The sequence below is a fragment of the Lynx rufus genome, unplaced genomic scaffold, assembly GCF_022079265.1.
Source record: "Lynx rufus isolate CCGP_SWC_20201006 ecotype Redwood Valley unplaced genomic scaffold, mLynRuf1.p SCAF_7, whole genome shotgun sequence".
Lineage (NCBI taxonomy): Eukaryota > Metazoa > Chordata > Mammalia > Carnivora > Felidae > Lynx > Lynx rufus.
In genome coordinates, this window is record NW_025814889.1 from 84,086,557 (window position 1) to 84,106,789 (window position 20,233).

A 20,233-nucleotide genomic window follows, 5' to 3' on the forward strand; every position below is an offset into this window, starting at 1 on the left:
CCGAGAACTCACTCAGCAGTGCCTCTATACCCGAGGGCTGAGACATTTCTCCCAACATAACAAAATAATCACCGTAAGAGGCAAACCCCAAATACTGAAAAGAACTATTTTCTCATACAGATATCTTTACTTGAAAAGTTAAAAATCTCTGGCACATACAGATCTGGGCATTTGGATTTTGACTTGGGGTATATATGCAAATAACTTCGGTGATTGGTGGGTTAAACTGATTTCGGAAATACGGATCTTAAAATTTATTTATTTTAAAGTTTACTTATTAGAGCACGCACAAGCGAGGGAGGGAGGGGCAGACAGGGAGAGAGAGAATTCTAAGCAGGCTCCACGCTGTCAGCACAGAGCCCGACTTTGGGCTCCAGCTCACGAACTATGAGATCATGACCTGAGCTGAAATCAAGAATCTGACGCTTAACCGTCTGAGCCACCCAGGTGCCCCCTGATCTTAACATTTAAAACCAATGTGCGTCCTTGCCCCATTATTAAACGCTTTAAACTTTGGGTTTTTTTTTCTCTTACTTTGACTTCAGTGGATTCATGATGCAGGTTTAGTGCTTTCTGCTGGGACACCGGAAGGCCACAAAAATCGAAAACTGAGTATTTAACATTTTAGGTATATAACAAGGAATGCAGGGATGAGAAAAATGGAGAACATGCTGTGATTTGCATCTGACTTAAGGAGCTGGCTATTAGGCAAAAATTGGCAGGTAAATTCTTTTCCTGATATTGGCACGCTCTGCTCTCTTCTGTGGTCTTGCAGTAGGCATATAGCTTCTTGCCTTAGAAAAGCCCCTTTTCTTTCTTCATTTGGAGCTGCTTCCAGCCAGGCAGAGCAGCAAATTGCCCTCTTGTGATGCCAAACACAGAAATAAAGTCCTGTTCAGAGAGGTAATTCTAAGAGAGAAAACAGAGTCTCCGGTTAGAAGGAAAACATGGCACCTATCAATGCCAGCAGAAGTGGGGAGGGTAGAGCCAGAGAGTGTCTTTGAAGCGGGAAAGAGAGTGAAGTTTTCAGAAAGTCCGTAATAGACTTAAATTACTCATTGAAGAGTTCTTAGGTTGTGGGGTCTCATTTTGGCCCGAGGAGAAGCTGACTGGATTTGCTGCTCTCATGGTCCCACCCGGCACCAGTTTTTTTCCAGAAGAACAAGAATGGGTTATATATGATGAATTCTAGACATTAGGTTTTGGCTGAATGGAGAACTGAATTGAGTGATGGTTTTCCGTGCTTCATACCCTTATCTACCATTTTTATCCAGACATTTTCATTTTTTTTTTTAATATTTATTTTTGAGAGCGTGTGCACGTGTGTGTGAGCAGGGGAGGAGCAGGGGGCGGGGGGGAGAGAATCCCAAGCAGGCTCCTCACTGTCAGCACAGAGCCCGACGTAGGTCTCAATCCCACGAACCACAGATCATGACCTGAGCCGAAATCGAGTCGGACGCTCAACCGACTGAGCCACGCAGGCATCCCTAACCAGACATTTCCAAATGCATGATCAAGTGGATCTTGTTGAGCGCATAAAATTCTCCTAAAGTTTATTTATTGATGCTTACTGAATATTTTCTGTCTGAATGAAGGTACGGCCTCTGTTTTCAAGAAAGTTGTAGTTCAGATACTTAAGAGTTGGTTGGGTAAGACATTGGGGGAAACCCAGAGGCCCTTCCCAAATCAACTCCTTCAAGGGGAAAATGAGTTAATTAATTCAACGTGTTCATTCATTCAGCCAAAACTTAAAGAGGGCCTGTTTGTGGCAGGAACTGTTACAGGTGCTGAAAAGCGGAGAATGTGGTGGCGAATGAGACAGACAAGGAGCTTGCTCTTAAGCAGTATTTGACGGGGCGGTCAGGGAAGGCCTTTCCGGGGGTGGTCACTGAAGCTGAGGCCTAAACAGTGTGGAGGAGCTGGCTCTGTGAGGATCTGAGAGAAGAAAGTAGTTTTGGGTGGGAGCAGTAGCAAGTGTAAAGGCTCGAAGGCTGGGATGAGCAGGTTTGAGACAGAAAGGGAGCCACAGGCCGGAGGGGGTGGGAAGTGAAGAAGGCAGTGGTCGATGAGGTGAAATCAGAGAGGTGGGCAGGGGCCAGGCTGTGTAGAGCCTTGGAGGCCACAGAAGGGATTTTGGATTCTGTTCTAATTGCAGTGGGAAGCCACGTGAGGTGTTTCGAGCAGAACAGTGTTACCTGTGTTAAAAGCCTATTGGCTGTTAATGTGGGGAACTGATCGTAGGGACGAGGGTGGAAATCAGTTGGGGGACTATTGCAGTCGTCCATGATGGCTGGACAGCAGAGAGATGGAGGGGAGGGGGCAGAGGCTAGCTGATGGGTTGCTGTGAGAGGTGATGAAAAAAAAAAAAAAGGAGCCTGGGGTATTGTCTTGAGCTACTGGGTAGCTCAGATGTCTGTTGAGGGGCCTACAATGTGCCAGAGCTGTCCTCCTAGGCCGTAGATTGAGACAGGTGCTTTCCTCATGGAGAGCTCCACTCACATTAGACGCAGCTCCTTTAGCTACTTACCTCCTTTTTGGCAGGGTTCACATCCTCGGGCAGCTCCTGATTTTGATTTTTCAACAGAACTTCTATAGGGTAATATTTTGGCTCAGAATTCAGGGAGAGGGTTGCGTTCCTCATGTCCTGGGCAAGGTAAGAACGTAGACGGGATAAAAGACTGTTCAGGTTCTGTGCAACTGAAGTTCTGTATGTATAACATTTAATATTTCGGCTTATACCACTGCACCCTTTGTGATCACCTTTTAGAACAATGGTCCCTAAAGCTGACTGCATGTCAGAATCATCTGGGAAGCTGAAATATTCAGATTTTGGGGTCCTTCTGGGGAAAACTAAGTCTAGGGTAAATCCTGTATAGCCATTTTGGCATAAACGCTGTGCCTACATCTCATTTAAATACTGTGATCACATACCTTCTTTTGGCACTTGTATTTAAGTTCTACATTTCCAGCCTTTAAATGACTCTCAATTGAAGTCATACTATTCTTTTTTTTTTTTTTAAAGTTTATTTATTTTTGAGAGAGAGACACACATACACAGGATGCGAGCGGGAGAGGGGCAGAGAGAGAGGGAGACAGAATCCGAAGCAGGCTTCAGTCTCTGAGCTGCCAGCACACAGCCCGATGCGGGGCTCGAACTCATGAGTCATGAGATCATGACCTGAAGCAACGTCAGGACGCTTAACTGACTGAGCCACCCAGGAGCCCTGAAGTCATACTATTCCTACATCTATTTTAAAGATACTACATCACCATCAGTTTTGGAATCTTGAGTTTGTAGAGCACAAAGGATAGAATTGCAGATGGTTTGGACACCTGGTACCATGTACTCATCCTGATGTTAAAGAAATGTTGGATTCCTGGCCAGAGGCTCCACTTCCTGTAGCCATTAAAACGGGGGTAATGGCCTGAGTTTCTGTGGACCTGACTGTCAGAAATCGGTAAGCATATCACGTAGGTTAAAAGCTTATTGTTTATGAAAAATACCACCAGTCAGTGTAATCTGTCCTGAATAACAGACTTGAATAATAAAATTAGTTTTTGTTTTTGTCGTTTTCGTTTTGTTTGTTGTTTAGCTTAAACAGCAAACATTTATTTCTCACCGTTGTGGAGGCTAGGAAGTCCAAGACCAAGATGCCTGCAAATCCTAGGTCAGGCAAGAGGCTGATTCCTGGCTTGCAGGTGGCATCTTCCCATTGTATCCTCACATGGCAGAGAGCAGAGAGCAAGCCCTCATAGCTCTTCCTTTAAGGGCACTAATCGTATTCATGAAGGCCCCGCCCTCATGACCTAATTACCTCCTAAAGGCCCCACCTCCCAGTACCATCACGTTAGGGGTTAGGAGTTCAACCTATGTATTTTGGAGGACAAAAAATTTGGTTCATAATACCAGGTAGTTCATAGGTCATAATTCCTTGTATTTATATTTAAAAATATGTTCGGCTTTTTTTTTTTTTTTTTTTTTGGTGGGGGGGAGGCGCCTGGGTGGCTCAGTCAGTTAAGTGTCCCGACTTTGGATCAGGTCGTGATCTCACAACTTTTGAGTTTGAACCCCTTGCCGGGCTCTGTGCTGACAGGTCAGAGCCTGGAGCCTGCTTCCGACTCTGTGTCTCCCTCGCTTTCTGCCCCTCCCTGCCTTGTGCTCTTTCTCTCTCTCAAAATAACTAAGCATTAAAGGGGTGCCTGGGTGGCTCAGTCGGTTGAGCGTCCGGCTTCGGCTCAGGTCATGATCTCACAGTTTGTGAGTTCAAGCCTGCTTTGGATTCTGTGTCTCCCTCTCTCTCTCTGCCCCTGCCCCACTCGCATTCTGTGTGTGTTGCTCTCTCTCAAAAATAAACAAGCATTAAAAAAAATAAATGAATAAAAATGTTTGTTTTTTTTAAAGCAAGTCTCTTCTAAATTCTGGAAGGCAGTAAAATGAGGGACTTGGTTTTGAGACCTGCTTTTCTGTTGATTAAAACAATCCTAAATCTGGGGGCACCTGGGTGGTTCAGTCAGTTAAGCGTCTGACTCTTGATTTCCTCTCAGGTTGTGATCTCTTGGGTTTGTGGGTTCGAGTTCTACTTTGGGTTCTGTGCTTACAGTGCAGAAACTGTTTGGAATTGTGTCTCCCTCTTTCTGCCTCTCTCCCGCTTGCATCCTCATGCTCTCTCAAAATAAATAAACTTAAAAAACACCCCAACAATCTTAAATCAAAATGGACCACTAGAGCGATACTAAGAAGGACGAGATAGGGTTTTGCCCACATGACGTCTGTAGCATTTGCGGTTTCTCTCGGGCTCTGCTTGCTTCTCCAAGAGTAAACCCAACTCACCGCGGTGATTCTTGTGATAGCAGCAGTGTCTCCCAGCTCTTCTTTTAACTGTTCATATGATTTCCCTGCCTGAAACAGATACAAAACAGGACGCGGTGCTGTTTCTGTGGGGAGTGACGCCTCAGGCCTAGGCTGTACCCTCAAGGAGAGCAAACAGGTGAAAGAATCAGGGAATCAAAAGACATTGTGGGGGGGGGGGAGCACAGATGAAAATCCCCCCTTCTGGTCAAGGCCAGGCTGGAAGGTACTTAAACATGATCTGCGCTCTTTGCTGGTGTTTCCTAATCCTCTGTATGAGACTGAAGACAGAGAGGTAGGCTAGGAGTCAGAAATCCTGGCTTCTTCCTATTGGTTAATAGTGACTTTAGACAAAACCCCTCTCCTCTAAGCCTCCTCATTCATAACATGGGAAACAGGTTACAAATGCCCCAGCTGTCAGGGTGGCTGTGAACCTCAAAAAGGTGATGTGTGTGGATAAACGTTATAAACTATTACCTCCACGCACTGCTTATTCCTGAGACAAGCTGTGAATTTCCCTAACTGGACTTACTGCCCTGGTGGGTGGAAAAGAGAAGGAAAGTAAAAAGCAGGGAGTGGGGAGGGGGCGGGGGGAATGTGGTCCTGGATTTACTCAGCCCTTAAGTCGGGACCCCACTTTCCCCCTGAGCTACCAGCGCTCAGCTCCCAGGCGGTAGGCATATCTCGCCCATGCTCTCTGTTCTTACACTCCACATATGCGAGTCCCAGGCCAAGAACCATCCTGTGAAGGTGGGAGGCTCAAACCCCTGTTTAATGATCAGGATCGGTGTGTCAGCGTCTCGGCCACTGGGGTGAGTGTGCAGATACTCCGCGGCCGTTGTGAGGGCTCTCTCCCTCTCTGTGGCATTGGCCTCAGCCCCGATCCACAAGAATACCTGTTGGAGAGGTGGAACATTCATGTGCTTATATCAAGGACAAGGTACCAGACCATATACCCTGCCCTATCTTGCCCCCTCAGCAAGTCACAGCCTCAGAGAACTTTCCCAGCTTGATTTGTTCAGCAGAGAGAAAAGTTTTCCCAGAATTCTAATGGCGCATGTGTCTCCTAGATCTCGTTAAGCTTCAGCTTCCTGAACCCAACTTCTTGCAGGACCCCCCCTCATCGTGGTCTCTGAGCACCTCAGCTACAACACCCCCAAAGGCGGCTCTTTTCTTCTAGACTTGGGTCTGTGTCTCCACTCTTGGTGAATGGCATCCATCGGGTCACCTCGGGCAGTGCCCCGGGAGTCATCCCAGATGCCCCTGTATCCGGCATTTGGCAAATCTGTCACCATCCCACTGCCCCCGTGCAGCTTATGGTGGCTCTTACTTGACTGTTACAATACTCTCCTAACTGGCTTCCCAGTGTGCAGTGTTCTGTTGCCCCGTCCCCCTCCGCCGCCATCCCTCCTCTCCTACTTTCCAGAATGATCTGTTGAAAGCACAGTGACCATGTCACTCACCTGCCTAAATTTCAGTAGCTTTCCAGGATGAAATTCAAACTGGGCCTGGTGGGTACAGCAGGTAATCTACTTCTTAGCTTCATCTCTAACTCCTTAACTCTATGGCTTGATGGGATATCGATGGTAGTTCCCTGTGTATTAGACTCTTCCGTGCCTTGCTTTTACTTGTGCTGTTTCCTTTGCCCAGGATGTTCCCTCTACCTCTCTACCGAGCCTACTTGTCCTTGGAGATTCAGCCTGGGAGCCATCTCTTCTAAGGAGTCTTCTCTGAGCCCCTAAACGGTGTTGCGTGCCCCTAATTTGTGCTCCCGCGGCACCTCACACCCCCATCATAGCAAAAGGATGTTTCTATGTCCAGTTCCTCCATCGGTCTGTAAACTCTGAGAGCAGGGGCCCTTCACCTTGGTGACACTACACCCACCGCAGGGACTGGCATGAAGGAGGGGCTGAGTATGTGTGCTGAGCTGAATGTCAGGGAGGGGTTGCCCCGAAGATATCCCCTTTACAGCCCTATATTCCCTAACAGGCCCATATCTCCGAGTGTGGAGCCTGTTGGCGGAAGAGAAAGGAGCGCCTGACGATAAGATGGCCTGATTTTCCCAGGGCAAAGTGGGAAAATCCCCAAGGCGGCAGTTCTAAACAACCTTCTGATTTCTCCATCCCTGGCAAAGAGTGGGCTCTTCCTTTGGTTACCCTTGACGAATGTTTGGTTGACTCGAGGGTGGGCCAGAGCTACCCTGGGTTTATCCTTGACAGGGGAGGCACTACACAAAAAATAGCCTCAACTGTGGGGATCTCTGCCACTCGTTCTCTGGCTGCGTCTTACCTGGTCCCAGGTATCCAGGAGCATCACATCACCTGGGTTCAGGTCATCCTGGGTGAAGTCTGTGATCTCAGTGACAACGAACCGCCCTGTCTTATTGGAACACTCAAAGAGACGGGGCTGCGCGTCTAGGATTTCCTGCTGTAGTCTGCAATACAGTCCATTCAGAGGAACTGAGCGACGTGGAAATCAGGTTTTTAAAACGGAAAGGCATCCTAGAGTTTGTGCAGTTCCCAAGCCTGGGCGCCAGGGGGAGCCCAGACGAGGGGGCGCTGTGTTCCCCTACCTTTTGTCATTGGCGTAGGCAGTCTTGCCTCCCAGCAGGTCCCAGAACTCAGCCGGCTCCTGGCCCTCGGCCACAGTGTCCTCGGTGCCCTCGCAGAGAAGGCCAGCCAGCTCCTTGGCCATTGCCCGCTCATCCCCACTAGATCCCTGAGTGGGGGTGAGGAGAGCACAGGGGTTAGTCGTACATAGATGCGATGATGTAGGGGGCGAAGCCACACTGAGAGTGTCCTGGGATCAGCTACCAAAGCCACAGCGCCTCAGGAGGGGGAGAGAGGTTTGTTCTAGTGCTGGGTGAGGAGATCACAGGGGTTAGTCGTACATAGATGCGATGATGTAGGGGGCGAAGCCACACTGAGAGTGTCCTGGGATCAGCTACCAAAGCCACAGCGCCTCAGGAGGGGGAGAGAGGTTTGTTCTAGTGCTGGGAGAGGAGGGGCGGGGGAGAGGAAAGCAGTATGGTGGCAGAGAGCAGGACTGGACTCTGAAACCCACACAGAAGTCGGCAAGAGCCCCCTTGGTTTTGGCTTCACTTGGAATTTTAGCACCGACTTCGGATTCTTTTTTAAGAGAAAAAAACTTAAATTTGAAAAGTTACTCATTCAAGAAAATTCACTCTTTTTGGTGTACACTTCTATGAGCCTTGACAAACACACAGAATCACGTTACCACCATCAAAACGGAAGGTCTAGAACATTTGCCTCAGCCCCGCCAAAAATTCCCTCGGACTACCCCTCTGTGGTCGGATGCTCCCCACGTCCCTAACCTCCGGCAACCGTCGGTCTGTTCTCCATCACTACACTGTTGCCTTTTCCAGAATGTTATACACGGAATCACGCACTGTGTAGCCTTTGAGGCTGGCTTCCTTAGCACAGCGCATTTGAGATTCAGCTTTGTCGTGAGTATCAACAGCTTTTCTCTGCGTTGCCGAGAGGTATTCTACTATGAATAGTAGTATGAATATACCGCTGTTTTCATTTTCTAGTTGAGTTGCTTCCAATTTTGGGTGCCAGTGAATAAAGGTGCTATGCATATTTGTGTGAAGGTAGTTTTATTATCTCACATGGGTAAAACCGGGCGTGGGGCTGCCGGATCGTATGTGTGTGTTTTATAAGATTAACCGTCAAATTGTTTCCCAAAGGCTGTATTTGCACTGCCACCAGCAATGCCCACGAGTTCCTGTTGCTCTGTGCCCTCATCTGCACTTGACATTGTCTGCTTTTTTTTTTTTCCTTTTTTTTTTAGCCACTCTCCTAGCTGTACAGTAGCATCTCTGTGGTTTTCACTTGCCCTTCCCCGGTGAGTGTGGCATTGAGCATCTTTCCCAGCTCCGTTCTCTTTTGTAAGTGTTAGTGCTTTTTAACGTAGATGCGATCTGAATGGACAGAATCGCAGTTCTAGCGCTTTTGCTCAGTGTTCATGCCTGTCCTGTTACATTCCACCAGACCGGTGTGGAAAGATTGGCTTATCCAGCCTCCGTCTGTGTAGAAGCTTATGGAGTGTCTCCTGGGTGTGAGCAATGTGGTCAGTGAGTTTCTAATTGCAAGAAACACTCACACTCTTTGAAGATCCTTTAGGGAAAGGCTCATCTTCTTGAGGACTGCTCCGGCCTACTGTTTAGTTCCTCTGGCCTCGCTGACGGGAGGGAGGGCCCAGGGCAGGGCTCCCAGGGGCCGGTGTGTCCACTGGGGCCAGACGTCTTGTCTTACCTTGCCGTACCACAGGTAGTGTTCTGCTTGGGCCCGCAGCAGAAAGACATCATTGGAGTTTAGGGAGGAGGCCAAGGCTGGAACCTCCACCGCTTTGGTGTTGGATTTGTCATTTCCTTGAATCCGGAAGAGCCTCACTGGAGGGTCGGGCTCAGCGTTTCCCTTTCTGGAAGTCCCACCCTAGAGAGGAGAAGAGCAGAATCTGGTTCTCTGGAGCCCCACGTGAGCGGAGCTCTGGGGTCGCCGTTGTAGACACTGTGGATGGATTCAACACTGCTTTTGCCCACGGGGAGCTGCCATGCACACTGGAAGAGGTCAGGTGAACTGGCATCATGGAGCCAATAATATTAGCTCCCACTCTGAGACTTTTATTGTCTGTTAGGCTCTGTGGTTAGCACCTCACCTACATTATTTCACGGAACCTCAGAATAACCATGTGAAGTAGGTATGATTATCCTGTAGTACAGATGGGAAAACTGAGGCTTAGCAATCTGGTTAATAAATGACAAGGCTAGGACTTGACCACAGGCTTGTGTGATATCAAGCAAATGACATTACACATTCCTGGTGTTGCTTCGGCCAGAGCTTCATGGAGGAAGTGGGACTTGAGTTCGAAAGGGCACATCCAGTGGGGGAGGGAGGGTTGGACATGGCGGGGCTGGACACGTGGCACACGTGAGGTCTCATGAGGAGACTCACCTCACTAGAGTGAAGTGTGTAGGTTAGGGAGCTGAGGGTAATACACCTGCAGAGGTAATATGGGTCAGATCATGAAGGACCTTGAACATTAATTGGGCAGTGGTTTGGACTTAAAGTCCTAGGCAGTTGGGATTCACCTGAATGGCTTGGAGAGATTAACCCTCTTCCCCTTCTTCTTCTTTGTAAAAAATGTTTATTTATTTTTGAGAAAGAGAGAGAGAGAGAGAGGAGAGGGAGGGAGAGAGAACACGAGCGGGGAAGGGGCAGAGAGAGAGGGAGAGAGGGAATCCCAGGTAGGCTCCATGCATTCATTGCCAGTGCTGAGCCCGGCGTGGGGCTCAAACTCATGAACTGTGCTGAGCCGCCCAGGTGCCCCGAGATTAACCCGCTTCTTGTCTGTGTCTGCCCCAAGCCCTGGTCTCCCTCCCTCCTCTCCGATTCGGTAGCCTCCTGCTGACCTGCGAGTTCTGGGCATTCCTGCTCATGGTGTAATCTTATCTGAGGGTCTCACCTCAAAGATAACGAGCTTCCCTTTGAAGATGGCCATGAAGTGGCGTGGCTCCTTCCCCATGGTAACTCGAACCTGCACAGGGGCCCCAGCAAACTCCTGATCCACCTCCACGGCCTGGTATGCCGAGGCTGCCAGCTCATCCTTTGAGGCGTGGCGGCCCTGCGGTGGTTAGAGGGGGAGAAATGGGTCCCCGCCACCCCTTGCCCCCACTCAGGGGCCAGAGGAAGCATCAGCAGCCAGAGCTAAGAGCCTGCTTCAGGCCTACCTGCCAGATGTACAAGACGTAATGTGGCTTCCCATTCACCTCGTACGTGTAGAGGACCAGATAGCAGTCTCCCCCATAAAAGAAGCCATACCACTGATGCTCCACAGGGACCAGCTCCAGGTTTTCAATTCTCCAGACCTGGGTGCAGAAGGAGACACAATTTCCCAGGGATGGGGCTCCTGTTCGTAAGGGACAGCTGCCGGAAGGGATTGGGCCGTGCTCAGCAGAGAACGCGGCAGGAAAGACACTAACGTCCACTGAAAAGTACACCTTCCCTCCCTGGTTCTTCTTTCCTCGCCGTGAGGGCTTATCACACTTGCAGGATCCAAATCCCGAGGAGAACCGGATCATTCCCGCTCAGGTGCGCCCCATCACGGCTCGGGGATGATTTGAATCTATCTGCCAGGTGAGTTATTGAGAGCACACTGGGCTGTCAGCCTTTCACGTCCCTGAGGCACTGTGGGAAAGCTTTGCAGACTCAGACACCTCTTAGAGACTGCTTCTGAGGTGCCAGAGGGGTGTCAAAGCAGACACGGAATCACCTGCTCCCTCCTCTCCAGCAGGACAGCCAGGAGGGCCAGTGCCGCCTGCCGCCCCCCCTGCCCCCCCCCCCCGAGGCGTGAATCACTGACTCACCTCAACTTTTCCATTGCCATCATCGACCATTCTTTCCTGGGCAGCCACCTCCGGCTTGGCGTGCAGCAGGGTCACATCAAATTTCTCCTGGAAAACTTTAGCTGCAGAGAAGGGGTTGGGAGAAGCCGAGTGAGTGAACGGCACCCGTGGCTGCCTTTCTAGAGAGTCCCGGCCGTGAGAAGGCGATCTGAGGAGCAGCCTCACCGATTTTGCCAATGCCAAATGTTTTCCCCAGGCCGGTGGTCTGGTCCTTCACTGACCACTTCTGGAACAACTGCTTAAACATGGCCGACTCGGCACCGTCGTTGACGGTCTCCACGTTGGTGCTGCTGGGGTAGCCCTTCATCTGGATGAAGCTCTGCAGACACCCCCAGCCCCGGAAGGCAGGTCAATCAGGGAATACACTGGGTTCTTTGCTCGGCTGCTCACTCACCCCTTTGAAGCCAGTTGATAGGATTGCTCCCTGCTGGGAGTCAGAATCAAATCCTAACTCACTTATGTGTAGTGGCCAAGTTACCTGCCTCAAGGGAAGGACAGAGGGAACAGTCCCAGTATCTCTTGATTGGGCTGTCATGATTATGACTAATTTTTTATTTTATTTTTTGCAAGATCATCTATACTATGTTCTTGCAGCACTCACGTACTCCACTGATTTCGTGTCAAATTCGTTTGCTCGTTTACTGCTTTGTAAGTGCATCCTGCTGGGCTCATCTGCATGGGCCTGCATGGCTTCCTAAGCTTCTTGAAGACAGGGCTGTCAAGCGTGATGGGACATCCCCTTCGATAACAGCAGCCGTGTTCTGAGCAGGGGTAGGGGCCAGGTACTGTTCTAAGTGCTTTGCAAATGTTATTTAATCCTCGGAACCCTCAGAATCCTCCGAATATACCGGAGATGTAGAGCAAACCTGGATTTGAATCCCAGTTTGTCTATCAGACTGAAGTTCACATACGTGACTGTGATGTTCTATGCCCCGGTTCCGAATATGGCTACATGTCTGAAGTGTTACTACCAGAATTTTGGGGACAATACCATACGCCTGTGGCTCCTACCAGGGCTTTAGACATGGCTGTCTGTTTCTCAATCTTTGTGGCCCCTCTTCCTTTCCACACGTAGATCTTGGTCCCACTTTGGTCTAAGATGTAGCAGTCCTGAAGCAGTAGGGGATAAAAGTGGTTACTGCCACTGAGGAACATAAGGAAGATCTCTAAAGCCAGGGCTGGCCCCAGACGCCAAGCCCACCCAAGCTCTACTTACATCATGGTTCAGTAAGTCCTGGACCAGTGGTCTTGTTGCTACCTCTGTGACCGCCAGCTGCCCAGCTGAGTCTGAGACACTGGAAAAGGGGAGAAATTAGCCTGTGCCTTCTCTTCTACAAAGCGTTTGTAGTCAATTTGGTATTTTTGCTGGCTTTTAGTGTGGAGTTTCTGGATAAATTTTGACTTCTTATGACAGGGGTGGCTTAAATGCAGACAAGAATGTAATGGATTCTGTTCTCTAGAAGACTGCTGTGCATCTCTCTCCCAAACATTATCTCCTCCACCTCCCGGGGCATGTATAGACTCAAGTAAAGGAAGACCTTCCTCAAGAGACGAGGAAGGGTTGCTGACAAGAATAGACAGTAGCTGCCTCCTTGGGTGGGGAACACTGAGGTCCGTCTAGAAGCTGCATATGAAAAGGGTTAAAAGAAAGCCAGACGCCTGTACCCAAAATGAGGAGCCAAGCACAGGTAGCTTGGTTTTCCAGGAGACATCTTCCCCTACCCTGGCTTCCAGCCAGCATGTAGGTTTAGTTACTCACTGATACAACATGATGTTTGATTTCTGCTGCTGATCTATGATCTCATCGGGGACTGCAGGCTTGATAATGGAGCGTTGGCCGAGGGTGTCCTGAAGGACCTTCATCAGCTCCGGACTCGCTGCCTCCTTGTCTCCCTCGATCACACCTATTTCAGCACGGCCCCCTCGCTCTCTGTCCCGAATATCCTTTGCCAGAAGCATAGCCTATCAAAGAAGCCCAAGGAAGCAGTTAGCCCCACCAGGGCCCCTTCTGCACCTGCTGGCTTTGGGAGGAGCAACCCGGGTCCCAGACATAGGGGTTATTCTGATGCTTAGGACCCTGGAGTGAGTCACAGACTCACGCACTTGGCCTGTCTCTGAAACAGATTCTACTCAAAGGCAGAGGTCTGTCTTGCATCTCAAGGGAAGAGCCAGTGGAAGAAAGAAAAAGGAAAAGGCAACTGAGAGACTGCAAGCCCCATGAACCACACCTTCAGGCGCTCTCCGCTGTTGCTCTCTGGGCCATTCCATTGGATGATGACCTTCCCAAGGTCCAGCAAGAAGACATCACCTTGGTTAAAACTGTCCCAGCTCATTTCCACCTGCAGATGGGAAGCAGACATTGTTCAGGAGGAATTCTTAGGCGCCAGGTGGAGCAGACAGACGGTGGGGAGGACTTACCTCGGTGGCCCTGATGTTTCTTTTCCCCTTCACGTGTAGCAGCCGCTTCACGTCATAGGTGTTGGTCTCCACATGCTTCATCCCGGAGGCCACACCCCCCTTCTTGTAGCTGTGGGAATATCCAAATAACAGCCAGTTATTTACCGAGCACCTGCCACGTGCCGGGTACTGGGGGGACCGTTGTAAACTACACAGCTGCGGCCTCTGCCTGTAGGGGCGACAACAGGACATAAGCAGGTAAACATGAGTGGTGGTCATGGCTGCCACAGAAGTAGACTGAGTGACAGACTTTTTGACAGAGTGGTCAGGGCAGTCTTCTCTAAAGGAATGGCAATCAAGCTAATGTATTAAGAGGGATAGGAACCCGCCAGACAGAGGGCAAGAGTTCCAGAGGGTTCATCGTCAGTGCGGAAGACCCTGTGGCATGAACTTGCTTTGTTCTAGCAACTGTCTGAAGATCAACGTGTGACAAAGAAAGGGGCACAAGTCGGGGAGCAGCAGAAGCATCAATGACACTCAGGCCTTAAGACAAACCCTCTCTCCAGGAATCAGCCCTCCTATCCCTGGTGTTTGTCCCAACCCGGCCTCCATCCCAGGGTCCTGCACCTGAAGGGCATGCAGAAAGCCACCCCGGAGCAGAAGGTTTGTCTTTGGGCTCCCTGGTGACACCTTGTGGTGCTCTGTGCCCAGCAGGTCCCCAGTCAGTGGGGACTGTCAGCCTGCAAGAGGCGAGCCTTGGACCAGCCTCAGATTTCTCCAGCTCGTTTGAATTCCTCTTGTTGTTTTTGATCTCAAGTGCAAAGTTTGGAGTTAAACTCCTCCGTTCATGGGACATTATCAGCACTGTCCTTTACAAGACCCCTCGCTCGTTTTCAGTATTTATGTATTCCCTTTTATCTGCCTATGCTCGCCCATTCCTCTCCCTCCCACAGGCATCCCTTCCAACAGTGGAACAACTATCTTTTTCTTTTCATCGTGATAAGTGTGTCCTGTTGTTTGGTGGGCGTATATTTTTTAAAAACAGAAACTGGCATTGTCACGTAGTTCAAGTCTGTGTCTTTGTTCAGGAGCACCATGGATGTAAGACCCGCCCACACATTAGGTGTGTGTCTGACCCATTGTCTCCAGCTGCCACACAGTGCTCCTTGGAGCCCTGGAGTATTTCTCCTCTCCAATCTCCCAGGGGTGGGCACTCTACCTGGCCTACAGCTTCCTGCCACCACTAATGACACTGCTGTGGACATTCTGGCTCACGAGCTCTTGCAGACCCGGGTATATGAGAAGTCCTCTGAGTCATGCCTCCAGAAGTGGGATTTGCCTCCGCGGAGCAGACTGCTCTCCAGAACGCTATGGCGGTCCCCCCGCCAGGGCGGCACGAGGGCTCCTATTTCCCCACGGCCTTGCCACCGCTTGCCACCACCCGGCCCTCTGATCCGGCCTTCTCCGACAGGTGGAAGTGATAGCTTTGTTTTGATTTGCATTTCTTGGACCCTTCACGTATTTATTGGCCTTTGTGGTTTCCTGTTGGGTAAGCTGCCACTTATGTCCTTGCTCTGGCGTAACTACTCACACGATGCCCTGCTTGAAGTAGCCGTGGAAGGTGTCAGACTCATGGTACTGGACCTCTCGGTGCTGCACAGGGCTGCCTCCCAGGTAGTCGTCCAGCTGTGTAGTGTAGATGGCCGCGCAGCTCTGCTCATCCTGGGAGGAGTCCTTCCCGATCCAGAAGTGGATGTCCTGGGAGAGGAGGCTGCCCACTCTTCGTGTCTGGGATGTCCAGAGAGATCGGGTCGGGGGCCGGCTCACCCACCCCGCCCCTGCTCTGCCGCTGGCCCCTCCGGTGTAGGAGGGACACAGCATAAGGTGGCTCGTGTCCCGCCCTAGGGGGGCTCGGGGCCTCTCTCCCTTGCGGCAGTGGCCTCTGTGCAGACCTGCTGTGTGGCCCAAGCTCCAGCAGCCCACATTCCTCCCACCTTCGGGGCAAGTTGACAGCTTACTGTTCTCAAACTACATGGAGACCAGTGAGGATCCTTTCCAAGGCAGGGGGCAGACTTACCTTGCTGCCCCCCTGCCCTTACACAGCTGGCACAGCACTGGTCTGTCCATCTGCGTGGCTCTGTTGGCATCGTTCTTGTGGGATATTGTTTCCTCAACTAGAACGAGCACTTTGAGGCACGGCCTTGTATTTACCTGGCCTTCCTCCACACCACTTTAATGTGGGGTCTGAGCCCCGGGAGGGAGAAGTGATGCTTGCGGGCTACCCGCTGAGGTTCAGACTGAGGGCTCCATCCCCTAAGAACGGCCTTTGAGACTCAAGCTGGAGGCCTGTTCTGTAAAACACTGAGGAAAGACCAAGACGGATACCAGGGACCTGATTAGCGTCAGCAGCAGATCTCAGCGGAACCCGGGAACTGGCTCTCAGGGGAGAAGTTCTTGGGAAGAAGGAGATGGTGCTCACCGAGAGGATGACGTAGCAGTCCCCCTCATAGAAGTTGCCATGGGCACTCAGGGGCACCAGCGCCAGCTCCAGTTTCTGGAAGGACAAGGGGTGTGAGTAGTCTGCAATCTACCCCACCCCTCCAGCCTCCCTCTCCTCTCCATCTTTTGGCACATGTGGCAGGGGAGAGGTAGGGGAGATGTCACCACTGATCCTACGGGGCATAGCGGCCGGCCACAGGATCAGCGGGGCCGCCCCCCTCGCTTTTGCTCGGCTCTGCCTGCATGGTCCCAGCTCTGAATCTGGGTCCCCGTCTTCACCCCGTCCTCCTCCCCACCACCTGCATGGTCTCGTCTCACTACACTGTGAGGAGCCTTTGCAGGCTTTGCAGGCAAAAGAGCTGGATATAAGCCAAGTGAAATCCCACCTCGGAGCAGCCGCTCCAGGTGCCTCTAGCACTGTTCTCCAGCCCCGACCGCCCAGTGCTGGCCAAGGTCTGCAAACGGGACGTGGGGACACCATGGGGCTGTGGGAGGCGAGTGCCAGCAGGTGCAAAGGGGCTCCATGCCTGGTGTTCTGTATTGCAGCCTGGGGTGGGGGCCTGAGCTGCCACCTGCACGTATGGCTTGCCCCAGGAGAGCCACGCACCTGGCCTCACACGTGCATTTCCATCACTCTCACCAAGTGAGGTAAACCTGAGTCATACTTGTGTGTGTTCTATGTAAAATGTGCGTGTCAAATGTAAAAATGCTAAATAGACCATACTTTTGGTAACATTTAGTACCTAAATTGAAACGAACAGGTAGCCTTAAGTGCTTTGGGTTTTCTGCAGCAGCCCCTCTCTGGGCTCGGAGCAGGGACGTGGGAGCACGGGGAGGGGGTCTTTGCATCTGGCAGGTGGAGATGCCCTGGGGCCAGGGCTGTTCCCAGCTACAGACTGTTGGAGCTGGAGCTGGGCGGGAGAGGCATACACCCCCCCCCCCCCCCCCCCCCCCCGCCAGAGGCAACCACCACGCCCCCTACCTCCCCTACCACTTGGCAGGAGCCAAAGTGCCCTGTGGAAGACAGGTTCTGGTTTTCCCACAGAAGCAGCCAGGAGTCACAGGTCTCCCGGGTGGGCCCAGGCCCCACCCATCGCCCCAGGGCCTTTACGGGAAGTGCAGACTCACGGAGCAGATGTCAGGATAAAGGGCAAGCTTATTTTTGCTTGGGGCCCTGCTCTCCAGGGCTAAAAGCGTTTCTTCCACCTGCCGCCACCTGCTTTGAGCACCCAGGAGGGGTCAAGGATAGGAAAAGGTGGCTCCGAAGCCGCCCCTTGCTGTTCCCAAAGACGGGAGGCTCGGGAGTGCCAGAGGGCCGCCAGAGCGTGCCCCGCGGTACGGGGAGGAAGGTGTGCCTCTGGCCCAGCTCACCTCGATCCGCCAGGTGATGATCCCAGGCTCGTTGCCCACGGCCCTGAAGGCGCCGCTCAGAGACATGGTGCTGGTCTTCGCAAGGCTGCCACGGCACAGAGTGAGCAGGGGAGACGAGGCCCCTCACGGGGGGGCACGCACCCACCCAGCTTTTCTCCTAGGTCATTTCCTAGCTTCTCATCAGCCATCCTGCCACGTCCTTGTGGTGCGCCCTGCGGCTCCACGGCGACGGGGGGGGGGGGGGGCGGGGGGGAAGGGGGAGATGACTCATCGGAGTTCTCCAGGGAAGCCTGGCTGGTCTGGGGGGTCCCCACCCAGAAGGTCTGCTCCCCCCTTGCCACTTCCCTTGTCAAGAGCTCTGGTCAGAGTCACGGTCATTTACTGAAGGGATCATAAATATGTCAAGCCAACGTGTTGGCTCACGTTATGTCACTTAATTCTCATAAACGGAGTATATTTTATCTTACATTGCAGGCAAGTTGAGGTTCAGAGAGGTTAAATAATTTGCCTAGGGTCACACACTAGAGCGAAATCCGTATCTGACCCTAAAGCCTGTGCTTTTTAGTCACTTCGATGTCGTGTAACCCTTCCTAAATGCACCTTCCTTCAGTGGCTCACAGGGAGAAAAGCTTACGCCGGAATATTTCCAAGCTGGGCTGCCTTCTCTCACTCATTCCTTCCAGCTCTTTCCAGAGGTCCTGCTTGCCAGGTCCTCTGCGGGGTCAACTCTCTTTCTCATTGGGCTTTTACTTTCCAGACTTTTCTAAGTAAACTATCCTAAAACTTGAACAGCTTGTCTTGCTTTTTGTCTGATGACTAAGATGTTCCCTGGGCCTCGAAGAAGAGGGAAAGTAAAATGGCAGAGCCTGGGCGGGGAGAGGGGGGACAGAGTTCCGGGAGCCAGCAGGGAAAGGCTGGGTGGCCAGGTCTTCCTGGGGGCTGATGCTCTCCTTCCCCCTCTCACACAGATCCACAGGAGCCAGTGGTTCAGTGGCTGCCCACGAGGCAGGGTGGGGAGAGGGAGGAAGTGGTGAAGAGAAGTCCGGTGCCCCACCATCTGTATTCAGGGCGTGTCCAGGGTTATCAAGTACTTACACACATGCATGGTCACGTAGGGGCTTTGTATAAATAAAATGCCTGCCTGTTGTCTGGTTCTTGCTCTCAAGGAGCTTGCATTCCGATACGGATAACTGATGAATGCTCTCAAGAGGCAAAGGAGAAAAGATGTGCTTGATGGATTTACAGAAGCAAAAAAACCAAACCAAAACAACAACAAAAAAACCCAACAAAATAAAAACAGAAACAAAAAACAAAACATGAAACAACCCACCCAGAAAGGGCCGTATGGAGTTTTGCTACTTGGAGGCATACTGTGCTTGTTAAGAGCATGTCTGCCCATTCTATCCTTGAGCCTTGGTGGATGAAGCCAGGTTTGGAGAGCTCGTGCCATTATGTAGTGTGTGGACTTTGGCAAAAAGCGCAAAAGAAACAAAAACAAAAAACAACAAAAAACCCAGACTCCCTTTGTGTACTGCTGGAGCAAGACTAAAGCAGGGCACAGACCCGGAGCAGCCGGCGTCTGAGGATTTCATTGGATAACTTGTGCTGCCCCACCCTACCTGGTGCTGCTCAGAACTGCCAGGAAATATTTGTTCAAGTTCTCTTCAGACCCTAGATTTCATTCATTAAAGGCAAACGCCATGACCCAAATAGGGGAAGGGGACAAGGGCCAGTGAATTCATTCGTTGAAAATAGTCAAGCTTCCACCTGGTAGAATCGGCATTCATCAGGGCTGTGAGTCTGAGAGGCCAAAAGCAGTCCTGTTTCCCAGCAGGGACTTAGCAACAGGGAAGGAGCTCACTGGGCCAAGGTCCCCCCACTTAAGGAGAGGACATGCGCAAGGAAGGGACTTCCTGCCTCCCTGGGACACCCAGAAAAGTTGATGGCAGCTGTGGCATCAAAGTCCCCCAAAGCTCAATCTCTCCCTCCCTCTTCTCCAAGTCCTTATTAATTCAGGACTTTTGAGGCCCCTGCAGAAACCCTTGGGGTGGGGTGCAGTTTTGGAGGCCCAGGCTAAAAGCCAGCGGCCCTTAACTCTCACAGATCCCCCTGTGAACGGAGCCCAAGCAGAGGAAGCAGTTCTAACCTCCGCCTTGGCCCACGCCGCCTTTCCAAGAGACGTGTGAAAGGGGTAAGTCTCCACACTTCCCAGCTTTTGAAAACAGTGCTCTATCTGTTCAGTGGTTTCTAACAAGGGCCTTAACTTCGCAGCAGGAAGTTTGCACAACTCGTTACAAACTCCTGGTTTAATCCTTTAAAAGCCTCATCCAAGAAGACAAAGGCACAGAAATGTCGATCTCCTCTTCCCTTCGTTTCTTCCTTGCTCAGTAGGATTGCTCTGCTGATGGACACCCACACACCAAATAGACCTTACCTTGCCTTCTCCCCCACCGGTCTTCCTGGTTTTCTGGCGAGAAAGTAGCAGCAGTTCCGGAGAACCAACCCAAAGCAGAAGGTGCCAGGTTCCGCTGCCTTAGCCTAGTAATGGCTGCACAGACCACTGCCTTATATTTGCTTGTGTTTGCATCTTAACCTCATTTTCCCAGTCCTGGCCAATCACCGCCAACCTAGCCCTGGGCTTGACTTATTCAAACCAGAGGGGAAGCTTTATCTGTTCCTATTCAAAACAG

General features: G+C 51.3%; 1 protein-coding gene across 1 annotated transcript; it reads right to left on the reverse strand.

Moving 5' to 3' along the window:
- Nucleotides 1–493: 493 nt before the first annotated feature.
- On the reverse strand, nucleotides 494–20,084 carry AVIL (advillin). The gene is made up of 20 exons (XM_047067341.1): nucleotides 19,978–20,084; nucleotides 17,544–17,628; nucleotides 16,153–16,227; nucleotides 15,265–15,461; nucleotides 13,695–13,803; nucleotides 13,505–13,615; nucleotides 13,036–13,238; nucleotides 12,493–12,571; nucleotides 12,288–12,386; nucleotides 11,442–11,595; nucleotides 11,238–11,338; nucleotides 10,602–10,739; nucleotides 10,337–10,495; nucleotides 9,127–9,306; nucleotides 7,422–7,567; nucleotides 7,139–7,283; nucleotides 5,557–5,745; nucleotides 4,832–4,900; nucleotides 2,528–2,644; nucleotides 494–909 (listed from the first exon to the last, which is right to left on the reverse strand). The coding sequence occupies exons 2-20, from the start codon at nucleotides 17,607–17,609 to the stop codon at nucleotides 796–798; spliced, it is 2,451 nt and encodes an 816-aa protein (XP_046923297.1). The 5' UTR covers nucleotides 17,610–17,628; nucleotides 19,978–20,084; the 3' UTR covers nucleotides 494–795.
- Between the last annotated feature and the right edge of the window lie 149 nt (nucleotides 20,085–20,233).

What these genes read in the sequence shown, in the direction of transcription:
- AVIL (XM_047067341.1), bottom strand. Translation starts at nt 17,609, where the DNA reads ATGTCTCTGAGCGGCGCCTTCAGGGCCGTGGGCAACGAGCCTGGGATC. An exon ending in TCATCACCTGGCGGATCGAG is followed by an intron (nt 16,228 to 17,543) that starts GTGAGCTGGGCC and finishes TTGTCCTTCCAG; the next exon opens with AAACTGGAGCTGGCGCTGGT. An exon ending in ACGTCTTGTACATCTGGCAG is followed by an intron (nt 10,496 to 10,601) that starts GTAGGCCTGAAG and finishes TAACCACCGCAG; the next exon opens with GGCCGCCACGCCTCAAAGGA.